At 40.9% G+C, this 22,159-nt stretch overlaps 1 protein-coding gene across 4 annotated transcripts; it reads right to left on the reverse strand.

The window, feature by feature from the left end:
* Positions 1–807: 807 nt before the first annotated feature.
* On the reverse strand, positions 808–22,079 carry arhgap40 (Rho GTPase activating protein 40). 4 transcript variants are annotated; one of them, XM_077528639.1, is made up of 16 exons: positions 21,818–22,079; positions 21,619–21,701; positions 13,485–13,714; positions 11,961–12,181; positions 10,366–10,441; positions 10,105–10,220; positions 9,738–9,903; positions 9,359–9,450; positions 8,481–8,558; positions 7,602–7,758; positions 7,095–7,177; positions 5,504–5,710; positions 5,281–5,424; positions 4,877–5,025; positions 4,477–4,523; positions 808–3,546 (listed from the first exon to the last, which is right to left on the reverse strand). In XM_077528639.1, exons 3-16 carry the CDS (start codon positions 13,693–13,695, stop codon positions 3,440–3,442), a joined length of 1,854 nt encoding a protein of 617 aa, XP_077384765.1. In that variant the 5' UTR covers positions 13,696–13,714; positions 21,619–21,701; positions 21,818–22,079; the 3' UTR covers positions 808–3,439. The 4 variants fall into 4 exon arrangements, with proteins under 4 accessions (XP_077384765.1, XP_077384764.1, XP_077384763.1 ...); XM_077528638.1 differs by having other exon boundaries at positions 21,619–22,079; XM_077528637.1 differs by lacking the exons at positions 21,619–21,701; positions 21,818–22,079 and adding an exon at positions 18,612–18,790.
* Positions 22,080–22,159: the final 80 nt, after the last annotated feature.

Genomic DNA, 22,159 nt, shown 5'->3' on the forward strand with positions numbered 1-22,159 from the left:
GTCTCTTTTGTTGTTGTTGTTGCTGAAAACACTTAGTGCTGTTTTACGCTAGGGTTAGGATACCTGAGGTGTAATGAGAGCCTCGCAAAGGTTTTTCCTAACATTTGTTTTCCGTTTTAGCAGAAACCTGAATGTATTTTGTGCCAACATGACTACTATTTGTAACTGTTCATAATTCCCTTTACCATGTCTGATGATTTTCTAGTTCTTCTTGAAGAGCCCCAAGCATGATGCTGCGAACCATCATGCTTTAATTTAGGTGATGGTGTTCTTCTGGTGATCAACAGTTCTGTGTTTGCACCAAACCTACTGTACGTTGGAAATTATGACCATTGATCCAGCCTTGGTTTCATGTTGCACCAAAAAAAAAACATTTTCACAGATACTTTATGTTGCATGTGTTTGTTTAGCCTACGTTAAGATGACCTTTTATCATCTGGGTTAGTCACCTAATAGGCTATAGAGCACACTTTTTTTTTTTTTTTTTTTTAAACACACACCCTTCTCTTTATTCATTCATTGTGATTCATCTATGTGGTTATGTCAGAAGGCCTTTTGGACATGGCGAGAGCTTAAAAAATCAAAGTTGATGAGGCATTTAGGGAAAAATGTGGTTTGTCTGCGAGCTGCAGCCATAATCAAGAAGCGAGTGCGCGCGCGCACGCTAATCTCTCTATTGATTAGAACGACACACCACTTCACCTGCGACTGTGTGACGTGCAGATACGCTTGATAAATGCTCTTCCCCGCTGATTCCATCTCGGTGTCTGCATGCCATTAAGCCATATTGAAGGAATACATCATGCGTCACATTAGATGCACATTTATTGGCTAGAAAAAAGTAAAGAATGCCATTTTAAAAATCAAAACATTGTGATATAGATATACTGTACGTTTGAAGGTTGATAAATTGGCGTCCCCACGCCACACAGACAAACACACAACACACACAAATATGTACACACGTAAACTGATGCACGCACACACACAGACTAGTTTTCGATTCACGAGTTCTGATTTAGAGAGAGGGTTGTAGTCGGGCTGAGTTTACTTTGTTTTTTTTTTTTAAATGATAAATCAATTTGAATCACTTTTCCTTTTCATAACCCAATATCAGTTCATCAGCCATCCTTTGAATGGGCTGTGTCTTTTCCCCATCTAAAAACATATTTTTACATAAGTGAAAATGCTTAAGCAAGTCCGCCTCCCTGCCATGCTGAGGACGTGAGATCGAGTAGTCCTGCATGCAAGACTTCGGTCTTCCTGGTTAGAGTTTGCATGTTCTCCCCGTGCCTGCGTGGGTTTTCTCCGGGTACTCCGGTCTCCTCGGACTCCTCCCACATTCCAAAGACATTTTGGCAGGTTAATTGCTCACCATTCATAACCTCGCATGCATTTAACGTCATATAATCGAGGACCCCGTGCATCCACACAGACGTGGCGTCCAAAAAGAGGGCGTGACATAATCTGACCTGGTCCGGGGCCCTTCGGGACGCCGCCTCAGAGGTGACCTACTTCTCCTGATTGTCAGCAGAAGGCCGCTCCATCAGCTCGCTTTTGTACGCGCTCGCTCAACTGTGTCCCCTGTGATGAAGCTCATCACACACATGCACGCACACGCACACACATGCGCACACTGCTGTCATGGAGTCCTGAATTTATAACAGCCATTTATTAGCTTCCCCCTTTTTTTTATCGGAGAGATGCGACGCCTGTGATGCATGCGCCCGGCAGCCATTACGCTCCATTACAGCCCGGATGACAGCGAGATGGCGAGCCGGGCGATGATGGATGTGCGCGCGTGAGAGCCACAAAATGGCGGCGGCGCATCAACATGGCGGCGACGCGCACCTGGCTGCGAAATGTAGTAGTAAGCGCGTGACAACGAACTATGTACATGGAAAAGTGAAGTCAATCAACAACAGCTAGCATCACAAACTCACATACGACAATGCCTTCACATTCAGATAAATAAACGACCCACAGTAACCCCCCTCGTGCCCCCCGCACTGTTCATAAAAATGAAGACCAGCTTCACCATGTGTCCTTGAGGAGGTGACACCATTTGACTTCAAAATGTCCTTCAATGCACAGGTTAGGAAGTCCATTGATGTTCTTTATAAGGCCCACGAGAGCACCAGGGGGGGTTTCTGCTAAAAAGATATCCATCAGTGCATCAGGGTCTTTTCTTTTTTTTTTAAAGGGCACACAAAAGAGAGGCCAGAAGGAGGAGAAATGCTCTGGACTGTCAATAGGGGGCAGCATAAACATGAAGTCCATCGATTTCATTGATGTCCATTTTTGAGCACAAACTGTCAGGACTGTGAAAATCCCCCAAAAGTCCAAGAGGATAAGAAGCACTTCTGGTCAGTTTTTGCAACATTCGGCTCACGACAGCATTCCATCCGGCCTGAACATTTGGGAAGTGCACCAGATGGAGGACTCCGTACTGTGAATGTCTTCAGGGCGCGCACACACATTAAGACGTTTGTGACCCTGTGGAGTTTGTTTGGTGCGAGTCAAACAGCATTCTGGTTGAAATTTGCTAACAATTGAAGAAAATCTCATCATTGCCAAGGGAAAATGGCTGCTTCAAAACAAAATGGCTGACTTTCTACGTCTTTTCAGGCACAGGATCTTAAGACTTTTTGCCATACCAAACAAATCAGTAAAAATGGCTTCAGGGGCCATATTAAAAAAAATCAAAAAAAAAAAAAATCGACATGTTCACACAATTTAGTAATTTTTCCCCCCTAATTTTTCCCATTTTTTTCACCAGGATGCATGGGCCATCAAAATTGCTGACTTTCAAGAATATTAGAAGAACAATTTCAAGAGGTGATGATATAAAAAGTTAACTGGCAGCGTTCTTGTTTTAGTGCAATGGATAAAAAAAACGTAGCTCAGTCGGAAGATATTTAGAAAAAGAGCCACTTATGCAGCAAAAACGAGCGTTTCCTGCTCCCTTCCCCTTGAGCAAGGCACTGAAACCTTGTTTGTGGACGAGCTGGGATGCACACCATAAAAGCTTGTGTGCGTCAGACTGATGACGGGGTGGGAGGGGGGGGTATGCGTATAGCCAGAGGTGCTCTGCGGGCCCATCTGCTCGCTCTCGACTGGCGATGATTGCCGGAGAGAAAAGATGGCGCACCAAAAAACTGCCCAGGGATCCTCCCGCTCTTTTTCTCTCCCGCTGCTGTCAATGCAGCAGCAGGTCCTTCAGCAGGAAGTAATGAGTCACGTCCAAGAGAGGAGGAGATGGAGGGATGCAGAAACATGGAGGTGGAGGCGGGGAAGAGGGTGATCATGAGGTTTTTTTTTTTTCTTTTTTGCTCCCAGCAGATTGTTCATCTGTCCTCCATCTGGATGCTTCAGCCTTGTTGCTCTCACCGTGAAATGGCCGCCGACTCTTCTTTCGGGCCGTCTTGACTTCATCCTTTCACAAGATTCTGCTGGAGTTGGGCTTCATCTTGAGGACCCACTCGCCTCCTGAGTTGCTGTTGTACAAATCCAGGAGGTGTGTGTCGGGGTGCAGGCGGTGCTCGCCTAAAGCAAACAGGGAAAAAACAAAAAACATTACTTCCTGCTGGTATACTGTGTTCCCTCGTTTAACGTGGGTTCATCTTTCGCAGCTTCGCCGTTTTGCGGATTTTTTACAACGTTCGTTCTGGTTTGTTTATTTATTTATTTTTTGGGCGGCCATATCTCTCGAACCCTACATCCGGAAATAAATGACTAAACTAAAAATCATACCAAAATGAAAACACATAATAAATAAAAAAATATATACTGTGCTGTATGCTGTAATATTTTTTTTTTTAAAACATACTTTTAATGGTAAAAATAAATGTAAATGAAAAAATAACATTTGATGAATGAAAAAGCATTTATAATAAAGTAAAAAAATCATTAAACGAAAAAAGATAACAAAAAAAAAATATATATATATATAATTACCAGATTTTTTTTTTTTTTAAAACACAGATTTCCATTATCATGGGTAGATTATGAACATAACACCCACCATAAACGAGGGAAAACTGTATATATATGTTTTTTTAATATGTGAATAAATTAAGATGATACACTGACACTCAGTCATTAGGTACACCTGCACATTCTAACGAGATCCACTTCACGAGCTGTATTACAAATTTCCACCCACAATGTATTTGTCATGCATTCCAATACAGAGTGGATGAAAACAATTCGGCTGAATTAAGAGTGTCATTGCGCTACCCAGTGGCAACGTTGGTGAATTACAGTTTCTGCAAATCAACTCTCACTCAAGATTATCAGTGGATGAAGGAGACGGAGATGGCTTTCGGCCATTTTGTGATCGCACATAACATCATTCGGATGGAAATAATATTTATAATTTTTGGTACAGTGCTTTAATAGCATGAGGGGGGTAAAAAGTCGAAAACATTTTTCAGTGTGAGGCAGTTGATGTGGGCGAGAAAATGGAACACTTACCGATGTTGCCTCCCACTTCGTACAGGGCGCACTCCATGGTGCCATTCCTGGAAAGAGAAACATTATGTGCTTCTATTACATCTTGGAATGCTCTTCAATTCGTGACCTTTTCCTTCCCCTATTAGACTTGACTTCTCAGGTTATTACATGTAACCAGTACCAAACAGTGGAAATCCATTCCATTACGTCTTGTGTTGACCAATTTTGCCTTCATTTTAATATTTTAAATTGGTAATCAGTGTCATTACACCTGCCTTGCGTGACGAGTTACAATAATAGTACTACAAGCAGGTGATGTCACCATTGCACGTCATAAGCATACTGTACTAACATTGTTTCTCTTGTTCTTGCATCCAAATTCCTTCTATTCTTTCTCTGAAGCAAAGCATTTGCGGTGTACCTTCGCCGTTGGCCCTTCCCAGGTTCAGGGCTGACAAACTGGCAGGAAAACTGGGACAGCAGGTCGGACGCCCGCGAATCCATGTTGATCTGGAAGTCCATGCTGCCGCTCACCTGATCCCCGATGTGGATCTTCACCGTGCGGCGTGCCTGCAGGGAGCAGGGCTACATTTTCAAACAGACTTCGATATACCAAGTTGAAGCTAATTTGCTTTATTGATTTTGTTTCTAGGCTCATATTGGAATAAATGCAAAAATTGGGAACCAATAGTGAAGATGATACTGTTATTGCTTTGGCCAGAGTACAAAAACAGTGAATAGTTTTTCAGCAAAAAAAACAAGCGGATCGACTCCAAAAAGCAAATCCTCAACAGCAGGCGTTATTAACTATTTGTGAAAGCTAACCTCTGAGGTATTTTTATCAGGTTTTTCCTTGCTGTCGGTGTGACTCTTCCTCAGCAGGTTCTTGATGCGGCGATCGTAAAACTGGTAGCGCCGGTTGTTATTTTCGTTCAGCTTCCGCACCTGGTTCATGACGAAGTTTGGAATCTGTGGAGAGAAGACATCACAGCTCATGTCGCATCAGGTAAACAAACTCTGTGAGCAGCAGCAGACGCCGCAAGCGCACCGTCCACAGCAGGTCCTGGTAGAGGATGAGGAGCCTCATGACGTCGGCCGCCTTCTCCACTTGGCCCTTCTCGGCCCCCTCGGTCAGCCTGCTGGGCACGGCCTTGTGAAGGAACAGGTTGGGGGCCATGATGGTCGCCACGGCCCACAGGTTCATCCTGTTCCTCTTCTCGTGGGACACCACCTTGCTGAGGAACTCCAGGATGGCCTGATAAAAAGACGCGCACATGCACCAATGAAGCATCTCAAGTGGCTGTGACCGCTCAAAAAGAGAAACTGAAAGTTAGAGTCAGTGAGGCATGTTTAATATTTAAAAGTGGGATTTTATCAAGTCTTTGTTCAAGATCAGCCACTAAGGTGCCAACTGACAAACTCATCCGAGTAGGTCTTTTATACACAAGGTTTGTGAAGTGCAACACAAGAAAGTGACCTTCTGCAAACTGTTCACATTGGAAGCATACAAATGTCCAAGATGTGCGCAGATACATTGATTCAGGGGGAACATGAGGATGGCGACCCCAAGTGGACAACAATAATACCTACACCTCAAAAGCATTTCTTGTTGTTTAAAGAGGAAGTCAATCCAAAAGTCTTTTTCTGGCTTTAATATGTTCTATGCAGCCCCTAATTCTCATTGTTCAAACCTTCATAAATTTTATAAAATAGGTACATTAGTGTAAAAAAAAAAAATGCATGCAAAATTTCACCTAAAAAAAAAAATTCCACAAAACGAGGCCATGAAAAGTGAACCGCGTGATACTCTACTATAGTTGACTTTCCAACTGATTTAGCAAAGGTTAGTGATAGACTATAGCAGGGTGTAATTAATGTTTTAACAATTAACTACTTTTTTTTTCATTTATTATTATTTTTTATATGGCTAGATTAGTGAGAAGACAATTTCAGGTTGCTTAGGAAAGGAACTTCGTCGAAAACAGAGGACCCCATATACCAAAAATGGCAACAATCAAGGTAATAGTAGCATTTTTTTTTTTTTTAACACATTGATGATACTTCAGTTGGTAATCTAGCAATACTGGAGGTTACATCAACTATACATTGTGAAGCCAGTGCTTTGCAGCCAATAAAAAACCCCCTCCAAGTGACAATTGGGCTGGCGAAACAATAAGCTGTGGAAGGTGGAGGGCAGCTGCTCACTCTCTGCAGGTGCATCCACACGCTGCCGTCCGATCCTCTGATGCTAATCGCCACTTAGCCACTTCACAGATCTGGCGATCCAAATGCGTGTTCCGACTCGGGGTGAAAGTTTACCACACGCTCGCCCATTTGCATGATAAAAGACGGAACCGGCATTGCCAGTGTGCGAACCCAATGGACAAAAGGCTGTGTGTGCTCCGCCTACTTTCACTGCTAAAAGCTTCCTCGTCTTGTTTGTGTTTCTGGTGCTAAACTCAAGTGCAGGCGCACCATTTTGTTTTGTATGACTCGAGAACAGTTGCCAGGCAACTGCTGGAATCTGGAGGAGGCTTGACGGAAAAACAAATGTCTCGTTCCAAACACACTCGAGCTAAAAATGTCACTACGAGTGTGTTTATATTTCGGTTACATGTAATGAAAATGTGCGTGCGCACCTTCAGAGTGTTCCTGTTGGGTTCGGGCAGCAACAGAATGAGCAGGTTCAACACGTGAAGTTTCTGTTTGAGATCGGTGATGTCTGGTAGAGGAACAAAGCAAAAGGTGAGACAGGTTGAAAAAAAACAAAACAACCAACACATGGACACGTGCACTCATTTCCTCTGCGTTTGTGGAAGAGTAATGGGATGTCATAAGATGGATGGCGCGGTGACAGGGGGCCATTAGCTTTGCTAGCTTATGTCTGCGCTCACGTCCGCTGTTTTATCACCACGCACCAACCTCCTCACCAAGTCCCCATCAGTGAGCCATTAATCAGATGATCCTCATATTGATCCGTGTTTTAATAAAATGGATGAAAACAGATGATTGTTACACCTTTCTCGGGACAGAAGATGTAAACATGGAGCTGTTTTATCCTTTGTGGAAAATGTTCTCTGTGGATTTTTTTTTAAAATGCCCTCCCCCAGAATGAAGATAAAAAGTAAAACCGTTTTTCTTCTGACCTCTGACGGCGCTGAAGGTGTTGAGGTACTCGGCGGTGAGCAGAGGAGCGGGAAGCTCTCGGATGAATTTCTTGAGAATCGCGGCGGCGTCGTTGGGTCTCACGTCATCCCACTTGATACCTGCGTAGAAGTTGGCCTCCAGGTTCTGCTGCAGCAACTAAACGGCAGACAACAGGATTTTAAAACATTTTCAGGGCTTATAGATAGTACAGAATATCATATACATTCGAAATACTTGTTGTGTAAACTGTGCGATGTTTCCGAATGCGCCAAGGAATCAATGATCGCAAAAAAGTGACAGTTGGCCACTCACGCCTGCACATTTGGTGATAAAGACACGTTGCAATGTGAACTATGTGAGCCTGTATCGCGTTCTGGGGCTCCTCATGCAATATGTTGTAATGTATCACTTTTTTTTTAAATCAATAAAAAGATGGAGCATCAGTCAAGGAAGACGCAGGTTGCAACAAACTAGGTTGTGAATGGAGACAACATTCTGATTGGCTATATTTATATATATAGAATACAAATATATTTATAATAAACAAAATACAAGCACTGTGCGTCATTCATTACCTACAAATGTCACAATTAATGTAAATATTGTTCTGAAAAGGGCCATGAAAAGAAAACAGAAATTGTCAGGTTGTTTCCCTGAGAGCTAAATGGCGCCCTCTACTGGTAGCTTCAATTACTCATTGTCACGTGTGAGATGAACTAGCACTATCAAATGCGTATCTTTTTTTTTTCTCCCTATAAACTGCAGCTGTTCTTGCAACAAAATAGGAAATGTGTCTTAATAATAAAATAAGGAAACAATCTTTTGGGGATCAAACCAATCAATCATTCGTTTTGGCTTTAGATACTTTAACTGAATACCTTGACTCTGGACAGAGATCCCGGAACCCGCAGGATGCCCTCGGAATCGACTCCATTCTTCTCCAGGAATGTTAAAAGCTGACAAAGACAAGAACAAAGAGATTCAGGTATCAAAGACATCTTAAGCATAAGCAGCATATCTCAATGTCACCTCTGTTGGTGAATTCTCAGCACTGTTGCTGCATTCAAGTTACCGTCTTTGATCAAACAACAAAACCAAAAGACAGGTGGGATTTGTACTCGTACGCTTGATCTGTGACTTTTAATGTTTGCTTATATATAACAATTACTTTTAGTAATCCAAAAATACTTTTTGCATCAGGAATATATACAAACACCTTGCACTTTATTTGGTGCATTATTATCGTTTGTGACTTCTCTCTCGCCCATAAACTAAATGATCACTTTAATTGGCTCTGCTTTTGTTCAAGTTGAATGAAAACAATTCTGCTAAACTGTCACTCCCTTTTTTTGATACACTTTAGCGCTACCCTGAATGCCTTTATAATTACAGTGACGTTTTTTTTTTTTTTTTTTTTTTACTGCACCTTGACATTGTTACTACAAAATCTTTTGGGACATATTCTCCATTCGATATATTTATAACCTCTATGATTGTATTTTAAAAAATAAGAAAAAAAACTTCACCTTACTACAAAATATTTTGGGAAATATTCTGCATCCGACATATTTTTAACTTCTCTGATTGTATTAAAAAACCCAAAACAAAACAAAACAAAACAACAACAAAAAAACTGCACCTTGCAATTGTTACTACAAAATCTTTCGGGAAATATTCTGCATCTGACATATTTTTATCTTCTAAAATTGTATAAAAAAAAAAACACACACACTCTGCAACATATGTGTTGTCATACCTCCTGCAGCAGGAGAGGAGTGGTCGTCGCCACCTTCACTTTCTGGTCGTTCTCCAGCAGAGTGGCCAGTGGCACGCCAAACAACGTGCTCTCTGATAAAAAAAAACAAAAAAACATTCACGTCCTCTTTAAAGGTTTGAACTTCATCTACACTACTGTAGCATTCAGATTGCAAGTGATGGCTTGTCTACAGAATATATAAAATAGAGTCATGTAGAGATTATGATAGAGTCTTTATGCAGGAAGTTGAAGAGCAACCTTGTCCTGCTTTCGTTTTAATGACTTGCTGACTGACAAATGGGAAACAACGCTAACTATGTTTCCTGTGGTGCCAATAGAAATCTTAGACACGCCATCATCTAAGCGTGCGACGCCATACCTGGCATTTTCCTCTTGGCCGTCTTGTGCCTCTTCACCTCCAGCCCGATGAGATCGCACAGCGCCGTCATGTCGATGAGAGCCAATTGGCGCACCTTCTTCATGTCAGCGTGAGACAGGTCTTGAATCTGAGTGACTCCCAGGCGGCACTTGGGCCAGACCACCCGCTGGTGAGACAATGGTGGTGAAGAGGAAGAAGGCGGAAAACCAAAAGTTAGCTGAGGGGTGGAAAGACGACTTATACAACAAAAAGATAGAGGCATCTTAATGGATGTTTTTTTTTTTTTTTGTTTGAAACAAATACCTGCACAGTCAAAGTGACAATTTGGATTTACGGGCATGAGGGAACCGGCATGTGGAATGCTTACAGGCAAGGTGCCGTCCTCCCTCCTCCACTGGATGTTGTTCTGAGTCAGTTTGGCCTGTTTGAGGACGTTGACGGCCTGTTCGCAATAAGCCACGTCGGTGTAGAAGATCTCGGGAGCTGGCCGAGGCACAATCAGATATAAATCAACGCCAGTATCAGGAGAAGTTACTCATTTATTCATTAGCTACAAGACTGACTGATGTTTTTTTTAATGACTTGGTTCCATTAGTTACTTACTCGTTTCCCTTTGTCAAGGACTCACCTGATGTCGGCGTTTTGGAGACTGATGCCATACTGTTCTGGGCCAGTTCTTCACTATGCTGAGACTCAGACAAACCCTGTCGGAAGAAATTATTGATCAGTTGGTAGGCCACAGGTTGGAATCTCAGCTCTTAGGAGTAATTTCCTTTTATCTTGTTATGTTCATTGATAACGAATTGTGATTGAAGTGGGAGACAAAATGGAAGGACAGATGGATGGCTTCAAAAGTCAAAGCCTATTTGTACTGGTCTACAACTCCAGATAAATAATCACTATGCAAGTATGAGCTATGTACGCAGTCACAAAAATTGTGACTCCTTCTGCAACATTATGCAAACATGCACTATACCCTTGTGTGATTCATTGCGTGATTAGCATGGAGCAGCAGTTGTAAATATCAGTCCTCCGCCACAGAGAATACATTTGAGTGTATGAATGACAAGGATCACAAGGAAAGCATGTGAGAGATAAAGTGTGACCTTTACATGGGATTTGCTTTTATTGTCCATAGCTGCATACTGATGATGCAGGTGAGGTCTGTATGCATAGACAAGGGGTCCTCATTGACTGTTTCATATTTATGACCTTGAAGTGTGTTCCATTACAGTAATTCTGATTTTACTATTACATTAGTGTAGATAAGCGTAAACAAGTGAAATATATAAGATGAAGCGACAGACTACCATCGGCCACCTGACTTACAAAGACGGGTGGGTTACTTTGCTGCCTCATAATAGATGACATCATCACAACACATTGCCTGCACAGCAGACCTGGCGTCTCTACAAATGATGCTTAATGTGACTTTTTTTTGACAAATAGATAATGAATGCAGCATAAAGTAAATGTAATCGTAGAAAGAAAGCGTACATTGAAAGTAGCGTGCGGAAAAAAAAAGAAAAATGTGAAATGACTGTTACACAATATAAGCATCATTAACTCATTTGCTCCCAAAAATGTATATGTTCTATTTCAAATGTTTTAAGTGCCCCAAAGACGTATTAATACGTTTTTAAATTTTTTATTTTTTTATGCTAGAGCATACAGAAGGCTTTGATGCAGGCTCTCAACTGCAAAGAATGGTTGAAGCAATGGTAGTTATTACACAAACGGCCAGCAGGTGGCGCAGAGCAAAGGAGATCAACCAGGGCCATGTTGAAAAAAGCTCAATTACTCACAATTCTAAATAGATTTGTGAATAATGATGAAACTTAGCTATATTCTAATGCTAATTGCTGCAAAACGGACACGGATAGAAATATACTTTTTTTTTCCTGATGTAAGAAGACACTTTAATGTTTCTTTTGGTAGGTTCAAGATTTTTATAGCAATAGAACACAATATTCTGTGGGCGTTGCAAAATCATTCAAAATCCAGTAAAACAGCCGGCAGTGACTGAGTGAATGAGTTAATCATTGGCATAAAAAAGAAAGCAATATAATTTTTTTTTTTTTAAATCATTACTGAAAAAGAAAAAAACAAAACGCATTTGCACAAAAACATAACAATGCAGTTATGTCGTTAAGTGGTTACATCATCATGAAACACAAAAAGTGTGCTTACAAAAAGATTCCTTACTCTTTGCATGAGGCTCACCTGGTGGATGGGCACGTCGAAGATTTCCCGTACGTGGCGCGGCGTCTGTTTGTTCCTCTTGCGCAGGGACATGGTGTAGGAATCCACTCGGCGCTGGACCGCCTCGGCCTGCGTCCGCGTTAGCGTGGACAGAAGCACGGCGTTGTCCACATCCTCGCTGCCCTCGCCGATGAGGTTGGACAGACCGGCATCGGCCAGCCACTGCTCCTCCTGCTCACCGTCTGACACAAACAACCAGAAATATCTTCAGTGATATCCAATTTTTCAAAAACAATAGACCAGGGTTGTTATAATTTTGGAATATTAAATTTTCTTATAGTTTTTATTTTGTTTTTCAATTTTATTTAGTTTTAATTAGTTTTCAGGGTGGTTCTGTTAGTTTTTATTATTTGTAGTTTTTTTTTTTTAAATGCTTAGTTTTACTATGTTTTTTTTTTTTTTTTTTTTTCAAATGTGTATTTTATGCGCAATATTTAATAAACACCAAGGTCAAATGAAAAAAGTAACACATTTCTGACCTAGCGTTGCATTTCGGCTGAGTTAAATGAAAAAGCAGGCGAGCCGAGCCATTGGAGCCAAAAGTCAAGCAGGCAAATTTGTTACCGAGTAGCCATGTCATCTGAAGGTGCTTTTTCATTGGCTGCTGCTAGATGACATCACTTCTATGTAACACATTTTCGAAAAGGCCTTATTCTGGTTAATATTGAAATAAAAATACTTAAAATCACATTTAAAATCATCTTCAATTCTCATGTATTAAATTAATTACCAAAGACTAAAACGAAGGACATCTTCGCTATAATTATAGTTTATATATTATAGTTTGCTTTGTAAACATAAAATGCAGTTTCATTTAGTTATTTTTTAAAAAGCATTTTCATTTATTTTATTTTGTTAACGAAATTGTTTTTTGAATTTCAGTTTTAGTTTTTTCCATTAGTTTTCGTTAGCTAAACTAACCTTGGCATAGACGGCGCTCAGAGGAATTATTATCATACAGATTAATGTTATGGATTACAAAATGTTGCAAAAACAAAATATATATATACTGTATAGCCAGTAACTATATCGCTTACAATAAAGAAAGATACTCGTAAGCTGTGTTAGCAGGTTCAAGGAAAAACAAAGACCTTTTGACAAAACTCCTTTTTTAATTTGATTTTTTAAGCTATTGTATAAGGCATCATAGGCCAGCTTTTACACAAAGAAAGTCATGTGACCATACTGCATGTGCATCACAAAGCCGCATGATGGATTTTTTTTTAATTTTTTTTATTCCCAATTGATGAATAAAGCCAACAAGGGTGTCTATTGAACACAACAATGAGTCACATCATTGGGTGACCGTGGACACAATAAAACTGGTGCGTAAATACAAGCCCCTCTCACCCCTCCTCACCACTGGGTGTGTGTCGTCATGGTAATGTGTCTCCTCTGAAACCTGATATGTTGCCATGGCAAAAGCATCATTTGAGCAGCAAGAAGGCAAAAAAGCTACTTGAATGGCCATGAGCAATCTTTTACCTTCCGATTGTCTGGAATCCCTCCGGGCGCTGTCGGGGTCCGCGAGGCCGCCCACCAGTCGGATGTTCTCCACCTCCTTCCAGAAGGAGTCTAGGCAGTGTTTGTCGGGATGCTGCTCCTGGTCCTGGGAGGGCGGCGAGGGCGGCGGTGTGTGTGCGCTGTGCTCAGCGGCGGCCTGGTCCTGCGGGCTGGCCCAGGGCTCCGCGCTCATCTCGGTGGGGCTGGAATCTCTGGCGCAGACATACACACACGGGAAGAAATCACAGGCGTGCATGCAAACAAAAGGCCGACGAGGACGCAGGCGAGCTGGAGGTGAGGGGCGAAGACCGAGGGGGTGGAGCGGGGAAGACGGAGGAGCCGGCACAGAGATGGGAGAGACAAAAGAAGCGGGATGGAGAGGAGATGCCGAAGGGGAGGGGGTGTGTCTATTGTTCTTGACAAATGTGGCTTGGAAGACATCGGTCTACCACTAGATGTCACTCTAAGGACGTAAGCTCCCACTAGCCCACTCAAGTAAACTGTCAATGTAGCACGTGAGGCAAAAAAAAATAAAATAAAATAAAACACAGTCACCTTTTCCTGTGGGATCACTATCTATGCACTTTAAAGCAGTGATTCTCAAAGTGTGGTATGTGGGCTCCCTCTAGTGGTACGTGTAAGAATCACTGATTTGAACATTCAAAATGTGAAGTCAACTCATCTTTATTTATATAGAGAGACATGCACTTAACTGGTACATTTGTTGAGTAATGTTTAATTGCAGTGACCTTTCAAGAACAATACATACGCATTTAATATTTAAAAACTGTGTTTAGGTCTTTTTTTTTTTTTTTTTAATTATAACTTTGAAGACAATTCACTTTTGGGAAACATTCAAAATTAAAGTTTAAAAAAAAATGTTTTTGTGTATTTCTGTAGATGAGTTGGAATTTTAAGAGGGCAGGGTGATGAGTTAAAAGAGCTCAAATAGTACAAATAAATAAATAAACTATGCTAAGAGAATCTAACAATGATGAAGAAAAATAGTTTTAGGAGTATGGCTATTTTTTTTGTGGTTAAACTCATTCACTGCCTGCCCAGTCAAAATGCATTTTGGACAAATAGCTGTCCAGTCAAAACAGATCTTTGACGTCTATCGCCGTCAATGGCAGTGAATGAGTTTTAATAGGACTGTAACACACTGATTATTTCTTTTGGGGAACCAACAAATCTGGTAAACATTTCTTCATGTGTGTTGCAAACAATTGACAAATATGGAATAAATTGCGCACACAAATTTTGGAAATGTAACGCTGGGGTAGGTATGGATTGGTTTGGCTTATTCCCATTCCTTTTAGAGAACTCATTCATTTAATTTAATATAATTAAATCCAGTGATAATGTTAAAATTGTGCATAAGGTCACGGTGGCTTACAACAATTATCAAATACATTTTATAGCAATACAAATTATGCTGCTGTACTTTAATGGCACATGGTGTGCATGCCACAGAGACGAGGCAGAGCTACAGGACGCGAGCGGCTGAGTCATCCCACCCAAGTGGCTCAGTCACATTCCATAAGGCACAAACTGGAGCACCAATCGTGAGCCGAGAAACATAAATTTAGCTGCGATCACAATGTTCTTTGCAAGCCTATCAAAACAAAAAGACAAAGCTTTGTCTAACACCAAGAAACAATCTCAGGTGAGGCGAAGGTTAGGTTTCGGTAAGGAAATAATCTGTGATGTGTATTTTCGTTTCTAAACCATGAAATGCCATTTAATAAAAGCTTCACTACTCAAAACTATTGACTTGATTTTAAAAAGCAGCAAGTAGCGAATCAGTACACAAGCACACACACACACACCACAAGCTCTCATTTACTTGCCTCACTGATCACTTCTTTTTTTTGTTTTTGCAGGAAACAAAAGTGCTAAATTGCCTACTTCCTGATGATTAATCAACACATTGTCTCATTGGTTGCAAAACATGCTGTCATTTGTCAGAGGGGAACACTTACAATGTGATTGGTTTTACATTTACGATAAAAGTTTATTTGCTTTGGAAAGAAACTGCAAAATTGCCCACTTTCTCTCATCTGCTGCATGTTAGAAAAAAAAAAAAAGTGCTGTAACCTGTGTAACAAATAAGTTGACGTGATTTAAACCCTTTACAGCCTTTCATAACTTTTGTTTTACTTTCGAAAGACACCAACTAATTAAGTGGCGATTCAATCAATGCCAGTCCTGTTTAAGCAAGCGGAAGTGTTATTTATGCTTATAGTACACTTTCTAAGCACCTCATCACAGCACACCTGTTTCTGGTCAAAGCTGATGATTCAAAATCACAGTTCCTCATTCAAATCCAGCAACCGGACTTCTGCATGGTTCCTACCTGAATTTCTTCTTTTGTGAGGACTGCCTTATGTTTCGGATCCGCATGGGTTTCTGCGAAGGACGGAGCCTGATATTGTTCCAGCGTGTAAACTGCACGGTGGGCCCACCCGGTACACCTGTCACCATCACCTCCTCCCTGCCTCCCATGTTCACAGCGCCAAAGGAATCCAGGAATTAAAAGCGTCCCGCACGGAACCGAGATCCCGAACACAGCATGTGAGTGAGTTAAGAGTGCTGTTCTGAACTGCGACAGGAAGTTCTGGTAAACTGTGCTGAGTAGAATGCAGTATGGGAGGGGCGACGCCTTGAAGTAAAAGCCATCATTCTCACCTGACCTCCCTCCCGCTCTTAAGGCGACACGCCCCGCTAGCCCTCCTTTGAATGGATGATAATTGTGAAATCATCTCCCTTTTTCTGATTATATGCTATCTAGAATGACTTTTTTTTTTATTGCTCACATCTTGGAAACATATTTTTATGGCCTTGGGAAAAGGCACAAACAGTTACCTTAGCGTGCAATAATGAGCCCTATGGGACACATTAGTGCATATTGGACCTGGAGGGACATAATGTCCCGATTTTTCACAGAGATCATGGCTCTATTTGTGCTATCATCACAGATTATTTTTCTAAAAATGAGTCATGTTATCACGATTACGTCAGCATTTTAAGTTAATCAAACAAGCCAATCAAAGCACGAGCCTTGTAACTCGTACTTGTGCATGGACATGACATGAAAAACAAACCGTCAAGTATGTTAATTGCTTAATTATTTCCATTTAGCATGACATACCTGACAGTTTAGTTCCTGCATGCATACCTGAGCGTCAGCAACAGGTAGACGTAATTTGTGTGAGGCGTGTAAGGCAAAAAGTAGGGTGAAAAGCTTTTGCTTGTTGCTCAAGCGCGACAGGTCTGCGGGTCACCTGTGAAACCCCTCAGTCAAATTACTCTCATTCCTACCTTTCATTTGTCAAATTATGTGCCAAGTACGTAATAGAACACATACCATACACCCGAACAATTGAAAAGTCAGTATAAACATTTCTCCCTTCAAAAATGTACATTTTTCATTCTTCTCTTGTATTGACCTCATTACATTGTGAACCCTGGTTGGCATCTGTACATTATTTCTGTCTGACGTGGCTGAGTATGGCGCAATACAAAGCACTTGAACAATTCAAGCAATGTGTTGTAATACTGTGGGAATTCAAGTGGAACCTGCACTGTAGCTTGTGATGTTTATCAATTTACACAAGAATGACATTGGGGAGATTTAAGATTAAACACAGTATGTTTCAATGTTTAGGTAAAAAAATCAGATAGGAACATCTGTCAATTAAATCAGTCGGGCCCTAATCTTGAATCAAACAAGTTATAGAAATAAAATGCTAATAAAATGTAAAACCAGTAAAACATTTGGTTTTAACATGAATAAAATGCGAAAATGATCCTCTTTTTGCCATTCACCTATTCTCGTTTATCATCCGTGGAATCTATCCACCATGTATTTGCTGAAAGACTCCCTAATTCGCTGTATTGAGCTCTTTCTGAAATACTCTCAGATAGGGCCAAAGAACTTCAAATAGGAAAGTAGTAAACTAATTTGTGTTAAGTACAGTGCTGCCTTGAGATAAGAATGTTTTGTTTCTGTAAGCACGCTCATAATGCAAACAATTGTATCTCAAATCAACTTCTCCTATTGAAATGAATGGAAATGCCATTAATCCGTTCCAGCCTTCCTCCCAAATCGGAGAAAATTGTTGTAATGTCTACAAAAAAAAGCATTCCATAATATTGTTTGCCATAAAACATAGAAATGAAAATAGAATAAAAAGAATATTGTTTTGGTCACACTACATTCATTGAATGGTCACTGTGCTGCTTTCTCTGGTGCAAACTTTTTTTTTTTTAGGTGAGGCGTCAAACTGCTCGAGTTTTCACTATTCACAGCTGGGCTCGGTCACTTCCCCCCAGCAAGGGGTTACTGTCATCACAAAAGTGCAAAAATAAGTCCATAATTAAATGAATCACTTTGAAACACAGTGACAACACATTTGGATGGACGAATGACAGACAGATGAAACCATGTAACTTTGGTGTAGACTCTCCTAGAAAGGTCCAAAAAAACAACAACTCACTATTAGTAATTTTAGACTGCAACTGAACAATTTATGTCATGTTTCAGCTGTCACTAAGGCATATTTTGAACAAATATTTCTTTAGAATGAGCTGACAACTTTCTTGGGGAACCTGTCATATCTTCTTTTTTATTGCCAACAACCGTCCGCAACTACAAAAAAATGCGAAGTTGCTGGTATGGTTTTCATTTGAAGTGCATATACACTCCCACAGGAAACTATAGCTGCTCAGAAAAAAAGAATGGACAAAATGTCAAACGTGTTTTTTGATAGCAATAATAACACAGAGTAACCCCGGCTTGTCTCTGTCAAGGAATACTGTAATCCGCTGGAAAAAAAAAATGTCGAAAGCAAGGCAAGGTTTAATCCTTGTGGAGGAATTCCACTGCAAGCTTCTTAACCTTTACAGAATGTAACAAGCCGTTCATGCATGCTTGATCAAAGGCTGCTTGACAACGATTTGGAGACTGATACTAAAAACATGTGGTTTCAATCACTCTCCTATCTTCAAACAAAGAAAGTCAGCAAAATAACTACAGCAACTGTTTCATAAACTATCTCGGTGCCAAATCTTCAAGTGTAGGTCAAGAACCACCGAGTCTGATCCTACCTGGCCTTGGCCCGCCCGATGCCTCGGCCCGAGAGCAGGAGCAGGGCCACCGCGCCGCCTCTCCCCCACGGCATCCTGCTGACGGTTCTGCCGCTGGCAAGCTGTTTCCTTGCAGTCTTTTCGGCGCGCGCAAACACATCGCTAGAACAAGGACGCTTCCACGCGCGCGTCACTACGTCGCATCCTGCGGCAGGAAAGGGGGGCTGCGCGAGGTGCCGGCTGCTTCAATGGACAGCTGCATGACCATACCGGAGTATGAATAAGTTACGTCGGCAAACATGTTTGGTTATCAGTAGCAACAAGTTGACTTATTATATTTAATGGTTGACTCAGCAGTGATGTGGAGAAACTGCTTAGATTTGTGTGGAAACATGATCTCTGTCTGCTCTTTGGTCCTCATGGTGGTGATGTCACTTATTAACAACACAGTTGGACACAAATTCAAGACGACTTGACTCAATTGCAAATTTTCACTTTTGCATTATGTTGAAAAAAAAAATCAATTATCTCTATAGTGAATTTTAAAAAAATCAATTACACCCCCCCCTACTTACACTATGCTTTATATGGTCACATAGAATTATTATTATTATTTTTTTATTATTATTAATACTTTGTTCTCAAGACAATTTATAAGATTTTAGAAGAAAAGTCATATAAATTTGTTGAATTTATGTGGGGAAACAAAAACCTTCGAAAACTTTCAGACATGATGACTACCCCTCCTCCTCATTTAGGAATCGTTACAGCGTCCAAAATTGAACACAAATAATCCAGGCACAATTGTTTCCAAATTTGTCTAATCGCTGTCAGGAGTTTTGGAAGAGATTACAAGTGTGGATTAAACTTTGTGTTGGGTAATAAATGTGAAAGCATGTGAGTGCAGCTCAGGGATATAAATAACATTGTTGTCTGGAAACAAAAAACAACAAACGAACACGCACAAAACTTAGGAGGTCGCACACGCATGATGGTTGACATCATCAAAATCTCAGGACTTCAGACAGGTGAGCATCTAGAGAATTAACTTCAAATGTGTGTTTTGCGATTCCACCTGACTTTTGGCGCGAGAAGTGGGTCGGAAAACACCGCCTGTAGAGTGAATAAAAGTTGGCCACACACAGACCTTATTGACAACCTAAACCTTCATCTAAGATGCATTTATTGAAAAATGTGTGAGTTAAGTGGGAGATGTGAGTAGCAAAAGTAGGATCAGAAGGGTCATCAGGTTAAGACTGGCAGCGCAAAACCACAGTGCTGTTGACTTTCATCTTAGCGGCATTTTGCCAAATCACCTCCAGGACTTTGTGTCTAACCAGATCAACGCAGATTAATGCAAACACGAGAATCTGTTTGGGGATTTAGCTCTCCTCACCAGCACTCTTCGTAAACGTTTCACCACTGTCACAACCACTTTCCACCTAGAAATTCCACACAGCTCTTTTCTGCTAGACAAGACCTTGATGTGCCAAAAACAATGTATCCACTTTCTCTCAGAGAGGGCATAGCTGATAAGACAAGGCTACCGCTTAAGCCGAGACCTTTACTCGCCTCCTGTGACAAACAAGCTTAGCTCGCGGTTACAGCCCAACGGGAGGAGAGAGTGCTGGAGGAGGCCACGTCACGTTTGTGTGTGACCCCGCAGACGGCATGTGACAGCCAGATCAGCCTCGTGCCCCGCTCATCCACATCTTGGCAAGTGGGCCACGCACGGTCAAGGATGAGGGCGGCGGCAGGAAAGTGGAGCACACCGTGCGAGGCAGGAGAAAAGTCAGGGAAATAGATAAGAGGGCCATGGTGACAGAGGAGGATTGGGGTGGTGGCTAAAGACAACAAGAATGTGGCGGCAGATAGATAATGCAAAAAAAAAAGAAAAAAAAGGGGGATTGTTGTAATGATTCAACTTGTCACACCACCACCAAGTTAGGAAGTAAAATTCATACAACCAGCAGTTGATCAGTGTGCCTTTGCACAAAAAACGAACATGGGCGTTCTCACTTATTATCAATGGCGTTATTTATGCTAGCTCATTAATTCACTTAAATTGACGCTCAACTGGTTCAGGAAACAAGTCGGGCTAATGCTTAATTATCAGCGTGTTCTAAAACCAAATGCCTTTGTGTAGACAAAAAAAAAAAAAAAAGATGTCAACACACAATTCCCAGAACACTTAAATAACAACACCCAACAGTTACAGCAAGTATGATGAAACATGCCAAGATATGAATGGCCTTATGTAAAATACAATGTACGTTAAAGCACCAATTGAGTTTGTTAATCTTACTTGACTTGTAGGCCTAGTGCATAAAAAGTGAGATTTTTAAATTTCACACTAAGTAAATTTGAGGTGAGATGATCATTGTTTTAATATTCAGAACTTTTTGAGACACTTTTGTTTGGTGGTGTTCCATGACATTTTTTTTTTTTTCTAATGTAAATGCATTGTCTCAAAAGGTTGGGAAACATGGGCACACAATAACAAACATGTCAAATACGTCTATGACAGTGTAAATCAAAACTGAATATTATCATCTCTGTCAAATCTTGGTTAAAAGCTCTTCTAGATTAGATGTGGCATGTGAATGTGAATAAAATAATGACAACTATATCTGCTAAAGCCGTTCTTTGGACGTTTTTTCCTCTAATTCGAATATGAACACGCATGCGTAATATTAGTAATTAACTCACAGATAGCTAGCCGTAAAGCAACGCCTTTTGTCGTGTTTCCACGCGACATAATTCTCACTACAGCTGTCGTATTATCAAACAGTGAACAAGTTGAAGCGCTAATCATCACGCGCCTACAAATGAAAATTTGTGGCCTTTCCAAAACAAAGTGGACTCGCTTGAGAATTTGTTTTTGTATCACGACTGCTAGCTAGCCATCTAACAAACACAAAGGAACTCAAAGGCCCGTTACCATGGCAACCACAGACGCAGCAACATTATTTTGACGAGAAAAACATGCTAGCGAAGGTAAAAATGAATGTGAAGGAGTCGTCCTTACCTGGAGAATCAGCAGTGACCCCATCTCTGGCGTGTGAAAGCTCAACTCTTTCTCCATTTGTACCTTTGCTCGTCTTCTTCTTGCTATGGAAATAAACAGATGGCAAAAGTGGAGCTTAGCCGCTCTGCTTGCTTTCCCTGCTTGCCTCCCAGATGATGGTGATGCTAATGAGACTTCGCTCCACCAGCAGTCCCCTCACCTGCTAGCTGACGTCACCACACTCATCCTCCACCTGCGACATTTGCATATTATCGTTGCTGGACATTGAAACGTGTTTACTCGTGTGGTGGTAGAAATGCACTGCATTATAAGAGAAGTTTGGCCTTCATGATTAAAAACAACCAAAAGTCAAGGCTTGACTTTCAAGCACATTTTACTATTTATTTACTATTAAATAGTTTAATAATTTTATTTTTAACGATTTTAAAAAATCGCAATATGTATTAGTTATGTGTTAAAAAAAAACAAACAAACAAAAAACGTTGGAACTAATAGAATATCAGTCAATAATTCAATTAAGGAATTTTGAACTTGACTACAG

The sequence above is a fragment of the Festucalex cinctus genome, chromosome 8 (assembly GCF_051991245.1).
Source record: "Festucalex cinctus isolate MCC-2025b chromosome 8, RoL_Fcin_1.0, whole genome shotgun sequence".
NCBI lineage: Eukaryota > Metazoa > Chordata > Actinopteri > Syngnathiformes > Syngnathidae > Festucalex > Festucalex cinctus.